This window comes from Schistocerca serialis, chromosome 6, assembly GCF_023864345.2.
Source record: "Schistocerca serialis cubense isolate TAMUIC-IGC-003099 chromosome 6, iqSchSeri2.2, whole genome shotgun sequence".
Lineage (NCBI taxonomy): Eukaryota > Metazoa > Arthropoda > Insecta > Orthoptera > Acrididae > Schistocerca > Schistocerca serialis.
The window spans coordinates 296,206,205-296,223,157 of record NC_064643.1 but is presented as its reverse complement, the minus strand read 5'-3'; the positions used below and the strand labels follow the sequence as shown (position 1 = coordinate 296,223,157).

Sequence of the window (16,953 nt, the reverse complement as noted above, 5' to 3'; positions counted from 1 at the left end):
TTTCTCCATTATTTCAAGAAATGACTTTATTAACTGTGCTCTAATGACACCTGCCACAAAATATAACTTTGTTGTTGCCCGAAAATGTAATATCTAGCAGCGTGAGCTACACTACAATCATAATTAAATTTTGACCTTTGTTGTGGTAGGGTTCAACTCTTTCAGTCAAAGCCAAGGCCAGTAACTGCTTTCATAAGGGCCAGGGGTAGACCAACACGTTATTAACTTGATCAGATTCTGAGGTTCTTTCCTTGAATAAATAATCCATTTTTTATGAAATTGTAATCATTTGTAGGTCTGTGTATGTACGCCACATCTACTGATTTCCGTCCCAGTGGGGCAATTCGTTCATGATGCGTCCGTTTTTATCTTACAGAGTGAATTAGTAAATCTGTTGGGTATCTAAGGTGCTACTTTTAGTATAAAGATATGCCACTTCTTTGTGAAACAGTGACTCTAAGCGGGCTGCGCACTGTTTCGAACTGAACTTTTATGGCACATGTAAATATGTCATTCAGTTCTATACGAGAGCACATCAGTCGTAGTGGTTGACCAGTAGCGGTGCATCAGTCTCTGCAGCAACCAATTAACGGATGGTTTCTGTGGGTGAGAGATATGGTTTAGGTGCTGGCCAGGACGACACTCAAAGACGCTCTGTATCAGGTCAGGTTGGGACAGCACGGACTGCTTGCTGTTTCGTTACCTTGTCGAAACATCTAGAAAAGAGGGCACAACTATCGGCCTTCATACATTATAAATGTTACAGCTGCCGTCCAGATTAGCAGAAATGCGAACCATATGTGATTATGTTGTATAACTAATGGCACACCATGCGACTATGTCTTGTTCCGATGATGAAGGATGGAATCTGGTAAATTTCTTCCTCCTCCAATCATGGACAAAAGCATGCATCAATCGTGATGCTGTACCCAGAAACGGGAATTGTCTAATTAGACTTATCTTGTGGCAAAAATGCCCACCTCTTGACTCAAGGTACGTGACGTGACAGTATGGTCGTGCATGGCAGAGTGTTAGTCTTATAGGATTGTTGATGTTCTATGTGGCACAGTGTATGGGCCACCTGAACCCATCTACTCCATATTCGCAAGGCAATAGTGAGATCCTGACTAACAAGTGCAGCAATATCTCCGCCCGCCACAACATAAGATATGGAACTTTTCCATTCAAACGATGCACATGAAGGCATTTAACCCAATGGGAAACGAGACAGTTCATGTTTCGTAGATCAAGGTTGGCTGCTGATGGATTCACAATCACACCCATTCTTTCGTTTCTTCGTCTGATTGAAACCGACGTCCTGGCATGTCTTTCTTCAGGTCGGCTAAGATGTGAAAATCACACCGTGAAAAATCCGGACTGTACCGAGAATTCTGAATATTTCCCAACGAAAATCATTCATGTGTAGCCACTATCTGATCGGCAGTGCACTGGTGGGCGCTATCGTGCAACAAGATGACTCCGTCCAATAGAATCCTGCTTGTTTTGTCTCGATGGCGGGTTGCAGTGTCCGCAGAGTGTCTTGTTAGCTCTGCACATTGACTGATGTTCCACTCTCGAGAAGCTCACCGAGCAGAGGGCCCTTGTCTCCGAAGAAGAATGAATCACTACCTTACCGGAACTTGTGTCAACGCCTTTGGATTTATATTATTATTGAATAATCAACTTAGCTAAGATCGCTAGCAATTCTTTTAATTGCTATCTGTTTTCGACAGATCTACACTGTTATCATCGGATCTTTTATATTATTAGTTGCTCATGTTTCTTACGCCAAAGCGGAGTCACATATTGTAACAAGCACGTACAACTAATAATGTTACAAGATTCAACAACGACAGTGTAGATCTGTCGGAAACGATCACAGTAGTAAAAAGAATTACTAACGATCTTGGTTAATTTGATTCTTCAAGAACAACATAATTTTCAGATCGCCGCCAAACTGAAACAATGTCAAACATATATTGTTATGGATTTCTTTAGTGGGGAGATGTGGGATGTTTCCAGTGTTGGCTTTCCCGTTCGTCCTCGGTTTTGAAATGGTGGCACCAAATGTCATGATAACCTTCGACTGCAGGTACGCTCTGCTCTTCAAGTTTTTTGATCGCGGATCCACAAGCACTGTGCATCGCTATGAAGACACTTTGCGCAAATTACAACGAGCCATCAAGTCAAAACTCATAGGAATGCTTCCCGATGAAATCATCCTTCTGCCCCATCCCCCTTCAGCCATTCAGACGAAAGCTGTTATTCGCGCAAACAAAGTTGACACTGGGCGCGATGGCTGATGGGAGCGACTGTGAATCGGAAATGCTTTTACGGTCGCACCCATTAGCCACAGCGCCGATTGTCAACTTCGACCGCCCGTGTAGTACTCTTCAGCAAATTTGTTGGGAAACACTGTAACATCCTCCTTACAACTCAGATCTTTCAGTGTGACTTTCACATCTTTGACGAGTTGAAGAAGGCCTTGTGTGCACGCCAGATTCAGTAGGATAAAGATATTGTAGAGTCGGTGCGTTTGTGGACCCGTCAGCGGCCGAACTCGTTCTACGAAACGAGAGTTGACCCTCTCGTCCTCCACTGTGATAAATATCTTAACGTACATGGTGATTACTTTGAATCGAACTATTCCATGGTCGCGTTGTGGCGGGTGTTCGATTTTCATTTGACAGCCCCTCGTATGTTTACCCTTCTTATGCAAGTCATAATGCAAACACAATCAAAAACAACAATGGAACGCCATTTTCTGGCGAAGAAACTCAGAAAAGTTGGTGTGTTGCACCTAACTATTTTGGCGATTGCGCTGAAATGGCAATAATTTTTATATATAAGCATATACTGCACGTTATGCCAATTTAACTTTTGTTACTTTGCAGTTTTCCTGGCGAGGAGTGCACGTATAGTTTAACCTACGTAGCCTTCCCGACGATGTACGTGCTACTATAGAAAAGATATAAAGCTGAAATTTACCATGAGTCTGGCCGGCGTGAGGATGCGCCGGCAGGCGATGGGGTGTATGATGGCGACGTAGCGCTCGGTGCAGATCACCACCAGGATGAGGATGGACGCCGTGTAGCTCAGAGTGTGGACGAATACCGTCATCTTGCACATAGCCTCACCGAGCAGCCAGCTGCAACAGATCCACACAGTTGCTTGCAGGGCACACCAAAAAATGGGAAGAAATTACACTACCTGAAGCATACTCCTTAAGGGGAGGTTTTCTATCTTTTGGTTCAAAAAACCTGTCTTTTTTTTAAATTGAATTTTTGGATCCATAAAAGTGTTTGAATCCACCCCTGAAACGGTTTTTCCGAATACGGAACGGAAATGTTTGTTATTCGCGGTCGATCAAAATTATGCACCTGCCTGAAATCGGCGTTTTCACGCACCAGTTTTTTCTTTCGGAGGACGCGTTATTGTATCGGTGTTTAGGAGGAAACACACAAAATTCAACTAAGGTTTGAGCGCGTGTGTTTGGAAGTTATCCCCCAAGCATTTGCATTCTGGTGCGAAGACTGTCGAGATCGCGACTTTCCTGGCAGTGAGCAGCCTCAGAGAAGGATATTCAGCAATTCTGAAGACCACGACAACGATGGACGCCAGCCTGGGACTCTATTCGACGCAGTTCGGCAAGCATTCGGACGTCCACCGGATTCAAGCGGCCGAAAACCGCTTGTCACCGGCCGTACGAGCGGCTCTGTAGCAGCGCAGGATGGCCCAGATCCAGCAAACGCCCTCTGAGAGGAAAAGGAAGGACTAGCTTATGAACCCGGGATATCAGATTGAACGTAAGTTGCATAATATTGCATTTATATGTAGTCAAAGCTTCAAACGCGTTTTTCTCTAAATGACTTTTTTTTTGTATCGCGCGGTATGGTAACTTCAAATCTGCTGAACCGATTAACATGATTCTTTGTTTTCGCGAAACTAACTAAACTGTCTAGGAGTTGTACTACTTTTATTTCGATATAAATATTTTTACTTGGCCGACGAAGTAGAAAAAACGATGAAAAAAAACCATTTTTTTCAAATGGGCGCCATTTTGTTTTCTATGGTCCAAATAACTTAAGCGAGGTACAACTCCTAAACATTTTTGTATACTTCGCTAACCTGAACTCGTGTACGCTTCATGACTGCAAGACACAAAGCTTTACTCCTCGCCTGGGCCCGTCAACACCGACATTGGACTGTTGATGACCGGAAACATATTGCCTAGTCGCACGAGTCTCGTTTAAAATTGGATCGAGCTGATCGACTTATACTAATATGGAGACTTCATGAATCCACGGACCCTGCGTGTCATGAGGGGACTGTTCAAGCTGGTGGAGGCTCTGTAGTGGCGTGGGGCGTGTGCAGTTGGTGTCATATGGGACCCCAGATACATCTAGATACGTCTCTGACTGCTGACAGGTATATAAGCATCCTGTCTGATCACCTGCATCCATCCATGTCCAATGTGCATACCAACGGTCTTGGGCAATTCCAGCACGACAAGGCGACACGTCAGACGTTCAGAATTGCTACAGTGTTGCTACAGAAACAATCTTCTGAGTTTAAACACTTCCACTGGTCACCAAACACCCCAGACACGAACATTATTAAGCATATCTGGGATGCCTTTCAACGTGCTGTTCAGACGGTATCTCCACCCCCTCGTAGTATTACGGATGTATGGCCAGCTCTGCAGGATTCACGGTGTCAGTTCCCTCCATCACGACTTGACATATGATCGAGGCCATGCCACGTTGTGTTACGGCACTTCTGTATGTTCGCGGGGCCCTACATATTAGGCAGGTGTAACAGCTTCTGTGGCTCTTCAGTGTAAAACCTCATTTAATAGTTCTAATGTCTCATTTCCTTATGTAATCCGCTTAGAATCGCCTGAGTAGACCTATTACTGTCGATTACATTAGTTTTATTCATATCCCTCTGATAATCAATCGCTTGTCAAGACCTTAGACATTACGTTCCCTGATCTTCCAAGCCGTTCGTCGTTGCTGACAGTTATAAAATTACCAGCGAAACTTATGCTTTCTATTTTTCTTTTCTGTGAATTAAAATTTACCTTGCTGTTCAGTTCCTTCTCAACTACTACTTCCATTTCATGCCATTCGTCTTTTACAACTTCTGTGTGGTTTCTGTTCAATTTGGAAATAATATTTGCTTTTCTGAATTTATCCCTGGCATCGTCAGATCTTCAAAGAGCGTACAATATGAACAAGTGGCGTAAACTTTGGTTTTCATTTTTTCAATGCATGATGAAGTGTCAGTACTGCCTCAAGTGTTCGTGCATTTCTCCCGTACCCACAAATGACCACCTCTGATGTCATTTTCTAACAGTTTCTTCATTCTTCTATAAATAGTTCATGTCCGTCTTTTGTAGCCATGGTTTATTTAACTGTTGGTTTAATATCATTCACATCTATCAACAGCTTCCTGATTTGGAGTTGGAAGTATTGTATTCGTCTTGGAGTATGAGGTTATTTCACTTGTCTCGTACGATTTGCTCGCCCCATAAAATAGTTTCGTCATGCTTTATTCTGTCGAATATCTCAATAAATCTGAGTGAATGTGTACTTCAAGAGTGTCTTTTAGATTTTGAGTGCACCGAGGATTCAGTGTTAAGCGATGTGCTGAGAAATTTTTTTTCTGCTAATTAGATTCTCACCTTGAAAGATAAATCGATAGCCTGGACCGAACAATAAATTACATACAGCGTATGTATCGGAATCGAAAGTGAATTTCGTGAACGGCACTGCTCAAAACATGTGTAGAGTACTCTTATATTTTACAATTTACCCAGACGTAGTTTCTGTTTGAGACGAAGAGATGTAGAATAGCTAAAAGTACTACGAGAGCGAAAATACCTTATGCTTACCACCACAGCCTGATTAGGCATGGGAGTCGAGCTTATCGTAAGTCCTAGAGCTTCGAGAGTTGTCAGTGATTTATTATACAGCTCGCTTCAAACGGAGTAAAGATTAAAAATTGCTCATCATGTTTCTAGATTGTTCATTCTTCTTGACGTTCTGAATCATAATCATGTTGATTACCTAAGATATTACAGTCTTTGGCTAGGCGTATAAAGGCCTATCTTCTAGTCAGCAACAAGGAGTCAGTAGGTGCAAGCCACTCACAAGGCTGCATGGTCCGGTAGCTATTATTGTGAGCCCTGTTAAGCGCGTGTACTGCTTTTTTTCTGATAGTGTTCGTGACTGCGGCTTAAACGTTTTGCTGCGGACTACTGGTGTGGCGCTTTGCTTTGAGGTCATTTCGTGATGGCCATTCTAATGCATCCTGCTAAAAGAAAAGTGGTGAGGTCGCGGATGTATTTTGCAGCCCGCAGTAATAGGTGTTGGCGGTATTTTCTGGACCCTGGATGTTCCTTCCCTTGTGTTAAAACCTAAAATCCTTTGTTCAGAAAGGTAGTTATTAATGGATGCACGTGACACACTATCGGTTTTTCATTAGTTCATCTATGCTTAAGGCGTATAAATGATTTCAAGATTTTCTGATTTATCTACAATTTTACTTTGTTCAGTTCTTTCCTATGCGGTGGTCTTGTATGCCACGTGGATGACGTCCACGCTGCTATATCGTTTCTTGCATGAATGGTTATGGCTTGAGGATCAATAATCAAGAATCTAACTAAAGCTTCTACGATTTACTTTCATCCCCTTGTCACTTATGAAATTAATGTTCAAATATGGGACTGATTACGTGATTTGTATTCGTTTTGCAACGTGCACTCAGTTGCAGCTACAACATTATTCAGAATTCTGCCATCAGCAAAAAGATATCGAATTGGAAGCAAAACTCCATTCAGCAAAAGCTTTTTCCAAACTCCAAGTAGGAGTATCTTTTGCAAATTGCAGACAGCAAGTACTTTTTCTACTCTTTGTATTCTCTCCGGCTTAGAAGGTGCGGCGGAGAGATCGAGATTAGTTGCTGCTTAACAGATTATTTTCAACGGGGTTGCTGTACATCTTTATATTGCCGGTTTTATGTGGAAAAATGTCACGCAGCCTTATTGCACGTAATCTATATGAAAGGAAGATCAGTTATAGGTTCTCTGAGTCCAATTATGAACTTCCTATAAGGAACGGTAATTTCAAATTTCATCCGAATATTCATTTATACCTACCTCCATTTCTTTCCGTTGACGAAAGTCAGCACTCGATAATCATAAGTACATTATCAAATGTGGTCTCACTGCATTATAAATTGTGTCTTTCGTCAAAATTCTCGTACAGATGGGAGCATAATCGGTTTTTTTTTTCTGAAGGCATGTCCTCAACTCAGTACAAGAATGGAGTAGATGATTCAGTTATTCAAATACGGTCAAAGCAGATCACACTTTATTTCTGCAAGAGGATGACGCATTTTGGCAGACTGCCATCTTCAGATATGTTTTAAGACAAATATGAAATATACAAAGGTACCATTATTTATGCCTAACACTAGTTTAATAAGTAACACAGTCCTACAGCACTTGACTTGCATTTTTCTTACTTCTATATTATAACTTCCACGACATTCAAACCAAGTACATATATGTATGAATGTTAAAAAAATACGTAGATTGCGTCTGAACACAAGCGGTGCTGATTCGCAGATATTGTAGAGATTTTTTTTAATGCAAATAATTAATGAGAATTTTAGTTATTAAAACTGCATTTCCCATTATTAATATTATTATTATTAACATCTTCCACTACTAAAACAGTTCAAAAACAAAAAAAATGCGCAGTAGCAATAAACTGTTATCGTCAGTATTATGATTTTGCGGCAGTTTTATTTTTATGTCGAGCAGGTGCGTTTTGTTAGTTGTATTAAGGACTTTATGTCGTTTGGAAGTGATTAGCTGAGAAAATTAAATATATTGTGGAAAATTTAAAGAAATAGCATGTGACATTTAGATAATTAATAAACCTTGGAATCGATTTTGCAAGCAGGATCATTGCACTAAAAAACCGTGTCAATAACGAAAACTAGTAGCAATGAAAGAAGAGCAAAATATAAGTAAAAAATAATGTTTTGGAAAGTCACCGTAAAATTATCGGCGATCTAACCCTTCCCTATTATTTATTCTCAGGACTACGAAAAATATAACACAATTAAACCATGGAGGTCAAGTTTGATAATTTCGTAAACCGTAATTTTCGTCAAATTAAAATGAGAGATGGATTGGAAGCTCTACAGTCAACATTTCTACTATGAGTTTGTCTTTTCAAACGATAACATACGAGCACAGGACATCCCTAACTTCGATTACAGGAAGTCGACGAAATCAATTAAATGAGACAATCTGTGCCGTCTACTTGCAACTGAGCATGCATGGGACTGGCAGACACTTAGAGGGAGTCATCATGGGATGACCTCAGTAGAGCTGTCATTTAAGAGCGAGACAAAGTTCAGTGGCAAGTTCTCCACTGTCATATGGACAACAAAGAGAATGCAAGCTCGTTACAGGAGCCAAGGTGGAGCTTGGTTTGAATTCAACTGAGAAACACATTTTAAGTCCACTTTCAAACAGATCTTTTTATTTTTTTTTTATTTTTACTTCAATAAAAGTGCCTGACATGAACTAGACATCAACATTTGTGAAGCTCATTTTGAACCTGGAGTCGAATTAGGAATAAATTTCCTTTGTTACTCAGAGAAATATTTTATTTTGATCTAAATCAGTTAGTCGATAAACAGAAAATTCATCAGTTAACTGTTACAGTTATCATTACTCAGGAGGACATCCATTCTGTTCGCCAGGAGTAAATATTTGTTTGCTTCGCGTAATATATAAAAACACAGGTGATGTTTTAAAAACTTCTAAAATTTGAATTTGTACGAGATTTCTTACTCATGATCCTCCACTGCATTATTTATATGTACACAGTTATGCTCGTGTTCTATGCTATACGTTATTCAGGGTAATGGTGGCAGGGTCCACTTTAAAATGTGATCAGCGAAGAGGGATGTAATACAGACCAAATTATCTCAGTACTCAGTTATTCTTATCAGGATACTTACACTGGCTGGCATCTAGGTGAAAGAAGTTCGTGCTATGAAAACGTTAACTACGCACCGTCGATCCAAGTTTTATAATTTTTAACTGCGAGGAACTTTGTTTATGGGGACATCTGGTCCCTTAACGAAATGATACCGCTAGCACCTACATATACTTTGTGAAAGGACTCTAACAACACCGGTACTTCATCAGAAGGGGAAAACAGAAGATTCTCAAATCGACAGGATACTATGTACTGGAAATCTTTCGTAGCAGCAATACTGAAAGCGAAAAACGGCTATCTTGTGGAATATTCTAACTGATAAACAGATTAGAACCTTCAGTAGATTGTTATCTAGTATTATTTTTCAGCATTTCATAGTTTAGGATAGGTTTCATAGTACACAGCATATTTCCGAGCATTTTCCATGAAAATTTCTGAGCGAATCTCTTCTTCCTTTATTTATCTTCCAAACATGGCTTGGGAATTGGATGACCATACCCATTATTTCTCCTTTATGGCTTAGATACGATATGTTTCCATTTGTCTCTAAAGCTCTCACCATGCTTTGGCACAAAAATGTTCCGTAAAGTTAAAAAGGAAAAGATTGATAAAGCATAGGTAGTAACTACTGAGAGTAAGAAATCTCTATACATAGTCACTAATAACTTTTACAGCTACAGAGTACTTCTGTCAGTAGTGGTTATGTTACGGTTTCCTCTCCTTTATGTTCCCTGGTACATGCACGACAGACTTATTTTTTAAGTTTCTTCCACTTACCCCTTTTAAGTTGCGGGGTAAGAGGTATGTATTTCACAAACTAAAAAATTTCAGGTTCCCAAGAATTCCATCACTTTATGTGTCAGTATTCACTTCATAAAAGCTCTAATTACCTCATTCCGAAGTTAGCGAATACTGCCATCATACGACTAATTTCGAAGCAGTAGTACCTCATCTAGCAGCTTCAATACAGTAACTACCGAAAAACTAAGTAATGCCGTTATGTTGCGCTGAAAATTTTGGAACAATGAAACTGTGCAGATCAAGTATTACTGCGAATAAAACCAGTTGGGATTGACCGAGGACATCCAAAGGGTGCAAAAAAGGGCAGCTCGTTTTGTATTATCGGGTTATAGGGGAGAGAGTGTGGCAGATATGATACGCGAGTTGGGATGAAAGTCATTAAAGCAAAGACGTTTTTCGTCGCGGTGAGATCTATTTACGAAATTTCAGTCACCAACTTTCTCTTCCGAATGCGAAAATATTTTGTTGAGCCCAACCTACATAGGTAGGAATGATCATGAAAATAAAATAAGAGAAATCAGAGGTCGAACAGAAAGGTTTAGGTGTTCGTTTTTCCCGCCCGCTGTTCGGGAGTGGAATGGTAGGGAGATAGTATGATTGTGGTTCGATGAACCCTCTGCCAAGCACTTAAATGTGAATTGCAGAGTAATCATGTAGATGTAGATGTAGATGAAAAATTCACAAATAATGGTGGTTTACTCTGTAAACAATTTCATAAAATAGAGTGACAAACGTTATACACTCTAAGTCTGCACAGTTCCTAACTGTTTTTAACAAGCAGCATGTTTCTCACCTGAGTAGCTATTCACTTATATAAGCAAGTATTAAGACCCCCCACCCCCCCTAATTGTTCTGATACTGGTTTCATTCGCCATTCGGTATGTGTCTCACCGTGTAACACACAATAAAATTAGAACAGAATACGGCACCAAAGTTCACCGTAACTACGCCATCCGAAATAATCTCATGAACGGCAAAGTCTGACATCTGTTCTCATCCGCCCGAAAAATCAGTTTTACATAGCGCACAATGCAGTCTGAAATGATCCCACTTCATGTACCTTAACCGGTGGCTGAAACTCTGTCCGAAATCCTGGCACTCAAGGAAAGAATTATCGTCTGAGTTAGCAGAATCAGACTGGTTCACAACTACACTACGTTCGAACCTCAAATAGAAGAACACGAAAATACGAGGGTTGGAACTTTAATAGTGGCAACTATTTATTTACATCTCGTACAAAACAGATACCTGTTTCAAAGTTTCACTGACCTTCAAAGTAGTCACCAGCAATGTATATAGCCCGTTGCCAGGGAGGTGGAGGCCGTAGGATACTCTGAACAGTGTCAGTTGTGTTGACACTTCGAACGGCCCGGGTCTACTTCCCGACGAATTTGTAGCAGTTCTGAAGCGAGTTCAACACATGAGGGCATACGTCATTGGATTACAGTAGGTTGTATAGCACATAGCAGCCCCAGCAATCAAACAAATCAGTAATAATTGCCACTGTACGTGCTTGAGCATTGTCCTGCAAAATGATGGTCAGGTCCTGTAGAACGGATCATCACTTCTGTCTCTACGCTGTTCATTTTTGGAACACAACCTACGACCAGCTTAGAGACAGAAGTGATGACACTTTCTGCAGGACCATCATTTTGCAGGACAATAACTGATGGGGCTGCTAAGTGCTATACCACCTATTGCACTCCCCTGACTTAAGCTCTCGTGAGTTCAACTCGATTTCTAAACTGAAGGAAACACTTCACGGCATTCGCTTCAGAACTGCTAGAAATTCGTTGGGCAACAGACCGCGCCTCTCGAACTGACAACACTTCTGGCACTGCTAAGAGTACCCTACGACTTTCACATCGTTGTCAACGGATTATACACAGTGATGGTGACTACGTCGAAGGTCAGTAAAACTTTGAAACACGTATCTATTTTGTACGAACTGTAAATACACAATTGCCACTATTAAAGTTCCAACCCTCGTATTATGACCAAGCACTTAAAAACGTGTCGATCCATTTTTAGAAAACAATACAGCAGCTATTATGAGTGCCATGGAATCCATCTGATCTGCACAGTTCCATTTTCCACACGTATGTGGCACATGATGTCTGTTTCCCATTAATTACGGATGTTTGCTTGTAGGTGCAGAGCTGATGCACGACAACATCTCAGAAAATTTCGTGGCCTATATCAACGTGAGTTCATGATCATGCTCCCCAAACTATTATGGCTTTTTGACAAAGAGAGTTATCCTGCTGGAAAATGCCATCGCCATCGGGGAAGACATCAAGGAAGAAGGGATACAAATGGTCCACAGTAATCTCCATGTAGACCACAGCAGTGATGGTACCTTCGACTTCTTCCACAGATCCCGTGGAACACCATGTGAACGTCCCCCATAGCATAATACGGCCCCCACCGGCAAGCGTCCATGGCGCTGTTCGTATCTCGAGCAGCTGTTCGTCTGGATTATGCCGTATACTGCCACGATCATCGACTTCATGTGAAAGGATATGTGATCCATCCAATCGGCAACATGTCTACACTGATCCACGATCCAACCTCGATGATCCCAAGCTCACTGTGGCCGAAACTGACGACGTTGTTGGGTCACCATAGAAAGGTGTCGTCTGCTATGGAGACCCATGTACTACAGTGTGCATCGAATAGTGCTGTACGAAACGCTTGTGCTTGTATCATCACACTGCTCCATAGTTAAAGCTGCCAGAGATCCTCGCCTATCCAGCTTTGCAGAGCGTACAAGCCTCCAAAGTCCACGATCTGTAATGAGGCGTGGAAGTCCAACACTTGTCCACTGTTCTGGCTTTCACCCGTGTACAGTCACTTTCCAGAGACGCTCACGATAGTACCACTTCAATAACTGATCATCTTGTCTGTTTCCTATATGTTCGTTCGCAGGCATCGGACATAAAATTCTGCTATTTGTCAGCATAGTTCATGTCAGTGGATTTCCACATTTGCCCCTCATACCACCGTTGAAATGATTCCCAGTTTGACCTGCTGTGCTCATACACTTTCCCTGCTGCGTCATGTGCCGACAACGCCACCAGGCGACATTAAATCTCGCGGTGTGCTGTGAGCATAATGTTTTGGCTGATCAACGTGTGTCGCTGAACACTAAATGGGTTGCAACAGTCATATTGGTCGTTGTTCAAATGGTTCAAATGGCTTTGAGCACTATGGGAGCTAAATTCTGGGGTCATCAGTCCCCTAGAACTTAGAAATACTTAAACCGAACTAACCTAAGGACATCACACACATCCATGCCCGAGCAAGGATTCGAACCTGCGACCCTAGCGGTCGCGTGGTTCCAGACTGTAGCGCCTAGATCCACTCGGCCACCACGGCCCGCTGCTCAGCGTTAATTTAGCTCTTTAGATCACAACTATTTTACTAGGGGCTTCAATAAGTAATGTAACATTTTTTCTCGGTCAATTTAGGATGAAAAAATGTGGTACTTGTTTCGGGATATTGTGGAATATACCCGTGTCATCTCCTTTAGTTTAATGAATTTCCGATAGGTGGTGACGCCATACGTAGCCTTCAAAATGACGTTGGTAATGGCGATGTGTTCCCTCTGTGGACAACCAGAGCACCACAGATATTAGTAGGCGTTTGCAGAATGTGTACGGAGACATGGCAGTGAACAAAAACAAAGTGAGTCGTTAGGCGAGGCCTGTGTCACCATCTCAACAAGGTCGGGCAAACTTGTCCCACCTCCCGCATATCGGCCGGCCTCACATTGAAGAAATGACTTCAGTACGTTCGCAGCCACAAAACTGTATGAAATTCTCCTTCTCCATGACAACGTAAGGCCTCACATGAGTGTGCGCACCCGAGAGGAGCCCACAAAACTTCCTGTAGTATCGATAGCTACGATTCCAAGGCGTAGGTGCAAGTTCTTACGTTGGCACTACGACAGACGCCGACGACAGCGTCCTCTGGCCAGCGCTGTAGACCTCTACGAGCATCACTCCGGATTCAGCCCATTTGATTCCGAGGAGACGACCTAGCAACATTGTTTCTGTTTCACAGTGGGCGAACCACTACTTGTAATCTAGTAACTTGATGTACGGCTCCGCATCTACGTGCTCATCTCTACGCAAAGTTAAATAAAGGTGATTTTAGTTCACACTGCAGTGCCGAGAGTACTACCTCACCTGCTGCTCCTAGCTTCCTACATTCGGCCTACCCTTCAGTTTTCAGGAGAAGACCCACGCGCCGCCTTCCAGGCGGTATTCAAAACTTCTTCATCCGCCCTACAGCCTGGATTTCACACCTTCCGACTTCCATCTGTTTGACACTTTGCGGGAAGCAGTACGTGGATGACGGGAAGATATTTTACGAGTCAGTATTTAGTCTCCGACGTCACCCAGTAGAGTAGTATCATGTGGGCAAACAGACCCTCTCAGCAAGTCCGTCACATTGAACAGAGATTATGTTAAAAACAGGATCTGTGGCGTAAATAGTGGGGAATAATATGGTGTACTAGAATCCTGAATAAAACTAACTTGCTTTCAGATAAAAATGTACACATTGAACGCCTCTCATATTAATTTCGTGAAGTTTACATTTCAGATTTGCACTGATAACTTTTACGAGATACTTTGTATGATGGCCACGTTCTTTTCAAGAAATCTTCACTAAATTAATGCTTATCTCCAGACAAATATTTAAATGTGTTAAAGGAGCAAACCTTTAACAACTTTATTGTTGTTCGGACGACAGCGAGCGCCGGCATTTTAGCAACACCGTTCTTGCTTGCCAGTTTGCGATAAACGTTTCCTGTGGACGCCCTTTATGGAGCAGTTGAGCCGCTTCTTGCGAAGCAGGCGTAAGAAAAACAACTATTTTTCTAAAAGAAAAAGGAAAATGTCCAAATCGGATATTTATTTTCGTCTGACAAATATGCTTGAAGAGCGCACCATGTGCTCAGTGAGTCTCCGCAGAACGTACCACTCTTGGTCAAAAAGTGATGCTAACGATTTTCCCGGAACCCTATGAATGTGGCGGGATTGATGAAAATAAGAGTATTCTACGCTGTGGCGGAGACGTCTACCTTCTCAGCGTACTGTATGATACAATTTCTTGATATGTTAACAAGAATTTGATGTACCGAACTGTAATATGACATCTCAATTACAATAATATATCGCATTTAATTTAGAACGTACTGCAAGGTCCAGTCACACTGTTCTGACTTAAGCCGATTTTTTATGTCAATTTGCAGTAACCACTCACAGAAGGCACGTGGCAGCAGTATCAGTGAAGGGTATACGTAAAGTGACTCGGGTTTACGCGGAACACGGTGCAATCGTTGTAGTTATACGAAAACGGAGCAATTCGTCTGACGTCCATAAGAGCATGATCATGGGCTTTCGGACCGAGGATGGAAGCATATCCGAAACGAAGAGGTTTGTAAACTATTCGTGTGTCGCCGCGGTTAAAGTATACCATGAATAGCGAATCGGCACTATCCAAAACTGGCGGCGAGTTAATGTGGTGCACTACGGGCCATAGAGGGCACAGGTGAATGACGGCTGCGGAGATGTGTACGGACGAATACACGTAAAACTCTCCAGCAACTGACTGCCCGGATGAACCAAGGGACCACCAAATGTTTCTCCTCAATGACAGTTCAGTGAAAATTGCTGCATTTGGGCCACCACAGGAGGTCCCTGGTTCATGCAGCAAAGATGACTGCTATTTATCGGCGACAAAGGTTGGTATTTACACGTCGGTACCCCAACTGGATGTCTCCTAAGTGGCAATAGGTGACCTTTTCAGATTAATCACGTTTTATGTTCCTTCGTACAGATGGCCGTTGACGACATGAAGCGCTTGAAAGCAAACATCCTGCAACAATCTTCGGAAAGGTCTAGAGCGGAGGAGGGAGCGTCATGGTTTGGGGAATGTTTTTGTGGCATTCCCTGACTGATCTTGTCGTTCTAGAGGGGTTAATGGATCTACACAAGCATGAATCTGTCCTTGGTACCATGTCGACCCCTACATGCAGTTTGTTTCTCTTCGGCACGATGGCATCTACCAGCAGGTCAATGCAACGTGTCACACTCTCGCAGTGTTCGTGCACCAGAATGAGTTCCTTGTACTTCCCTGGCCTCCAAACTCCCAGATTTAAGCCCAGCTGAGAACTGGTGCGACCACTTTGATCGGGCTGTTCGGGCCAAGGACGCTCAACCGAGAACCATAGCGCAGCTGGCCACAGCACTGGAGTCAGCATGCTCCGCGTCCCTGCCGCAACCTTCCAGAAACTCCTCTCTTTCTCCCTACACGTCTCGCTGCTGTATACGCAGGCTTTTGACTGGTGATCACGTTAATGTGACTGGACAGTCCAGTTTGTCAACGTAACGAAACACAAAGTATACAATAACTTCTAAAATAATTGGTCTATCAAATGTTCATATGTGTGTGAAATCTTATGGGACTTAACTGCTAAGGTCATCAGTCCCTATGCTTACACACTACTAAACCTAAATTATCCTAAGGACAAACACACACACACCCATGCCCGACGGAGGACTCGAACCTCCGCCGGGACCAATTGATATATCCAAATTTGGGATTTATGTTGATGATTTCTTATAAAATCACGTACGCAACGTTATGTCTGTTCGTAGTACGGCCCCTCCCTCCGGAGGTTCGAGTCCTCCCTCGGGCATGGGTATATTTGTTGTTCTTGATGTAGGTTAGTTTAAGTTAAAGTAGGGACGATGATCTCTGCAATTTGATCCCTTAAGGACTCACACACATTTGAACATTGGTGCTTAGTATTTAAGGAGAGGAACATTAGAGTTCAGCGTCTCGTTGAGCAGAGGCTATTAGGAATGGAGCACGATCTCGGATTACCAAAGGGCAGGAAAGGAAATCGACTGTTCCCCTTGCCAGAGGAACTACACCGTCAATTTTGTATTTAGAGAGTCTGTGATTTAAGATTTTGAATTAATAATCCTAATACTAACGGTTATAAAGACAATTCATTACGCAATTTATCTTCTTGACTTCCACTTTGACATAAATCATAAAAAAGTTTTGTGACACGCGTAATATTTGTACACCACTAAAAAAAAACAAAATA

General features: G+C 42.2%; 1 protein-coding gene across 1 annotated transcript in view; it reads right to left on the bottom strand.

The window, feature by feature from the left end:
* Nucleotides 1-16,953, bottom strand: part of LOC126484828 (trissin receptor-like) — a 192,578-nt gene that overhangs the window by 156,591 nt on the left and 19,034 nt on the right. Inside the window, exon 2 of the mRNA XM_050108424.1 lies at nt 2,989-3,148. Coding sequence (XP_049964381.1) covers nt 2,989-3,148 — 160 coding nt within the window. The remainder of the gene's footprint in view (nt 1-2,988; nt 3,149-16,953) is intronic.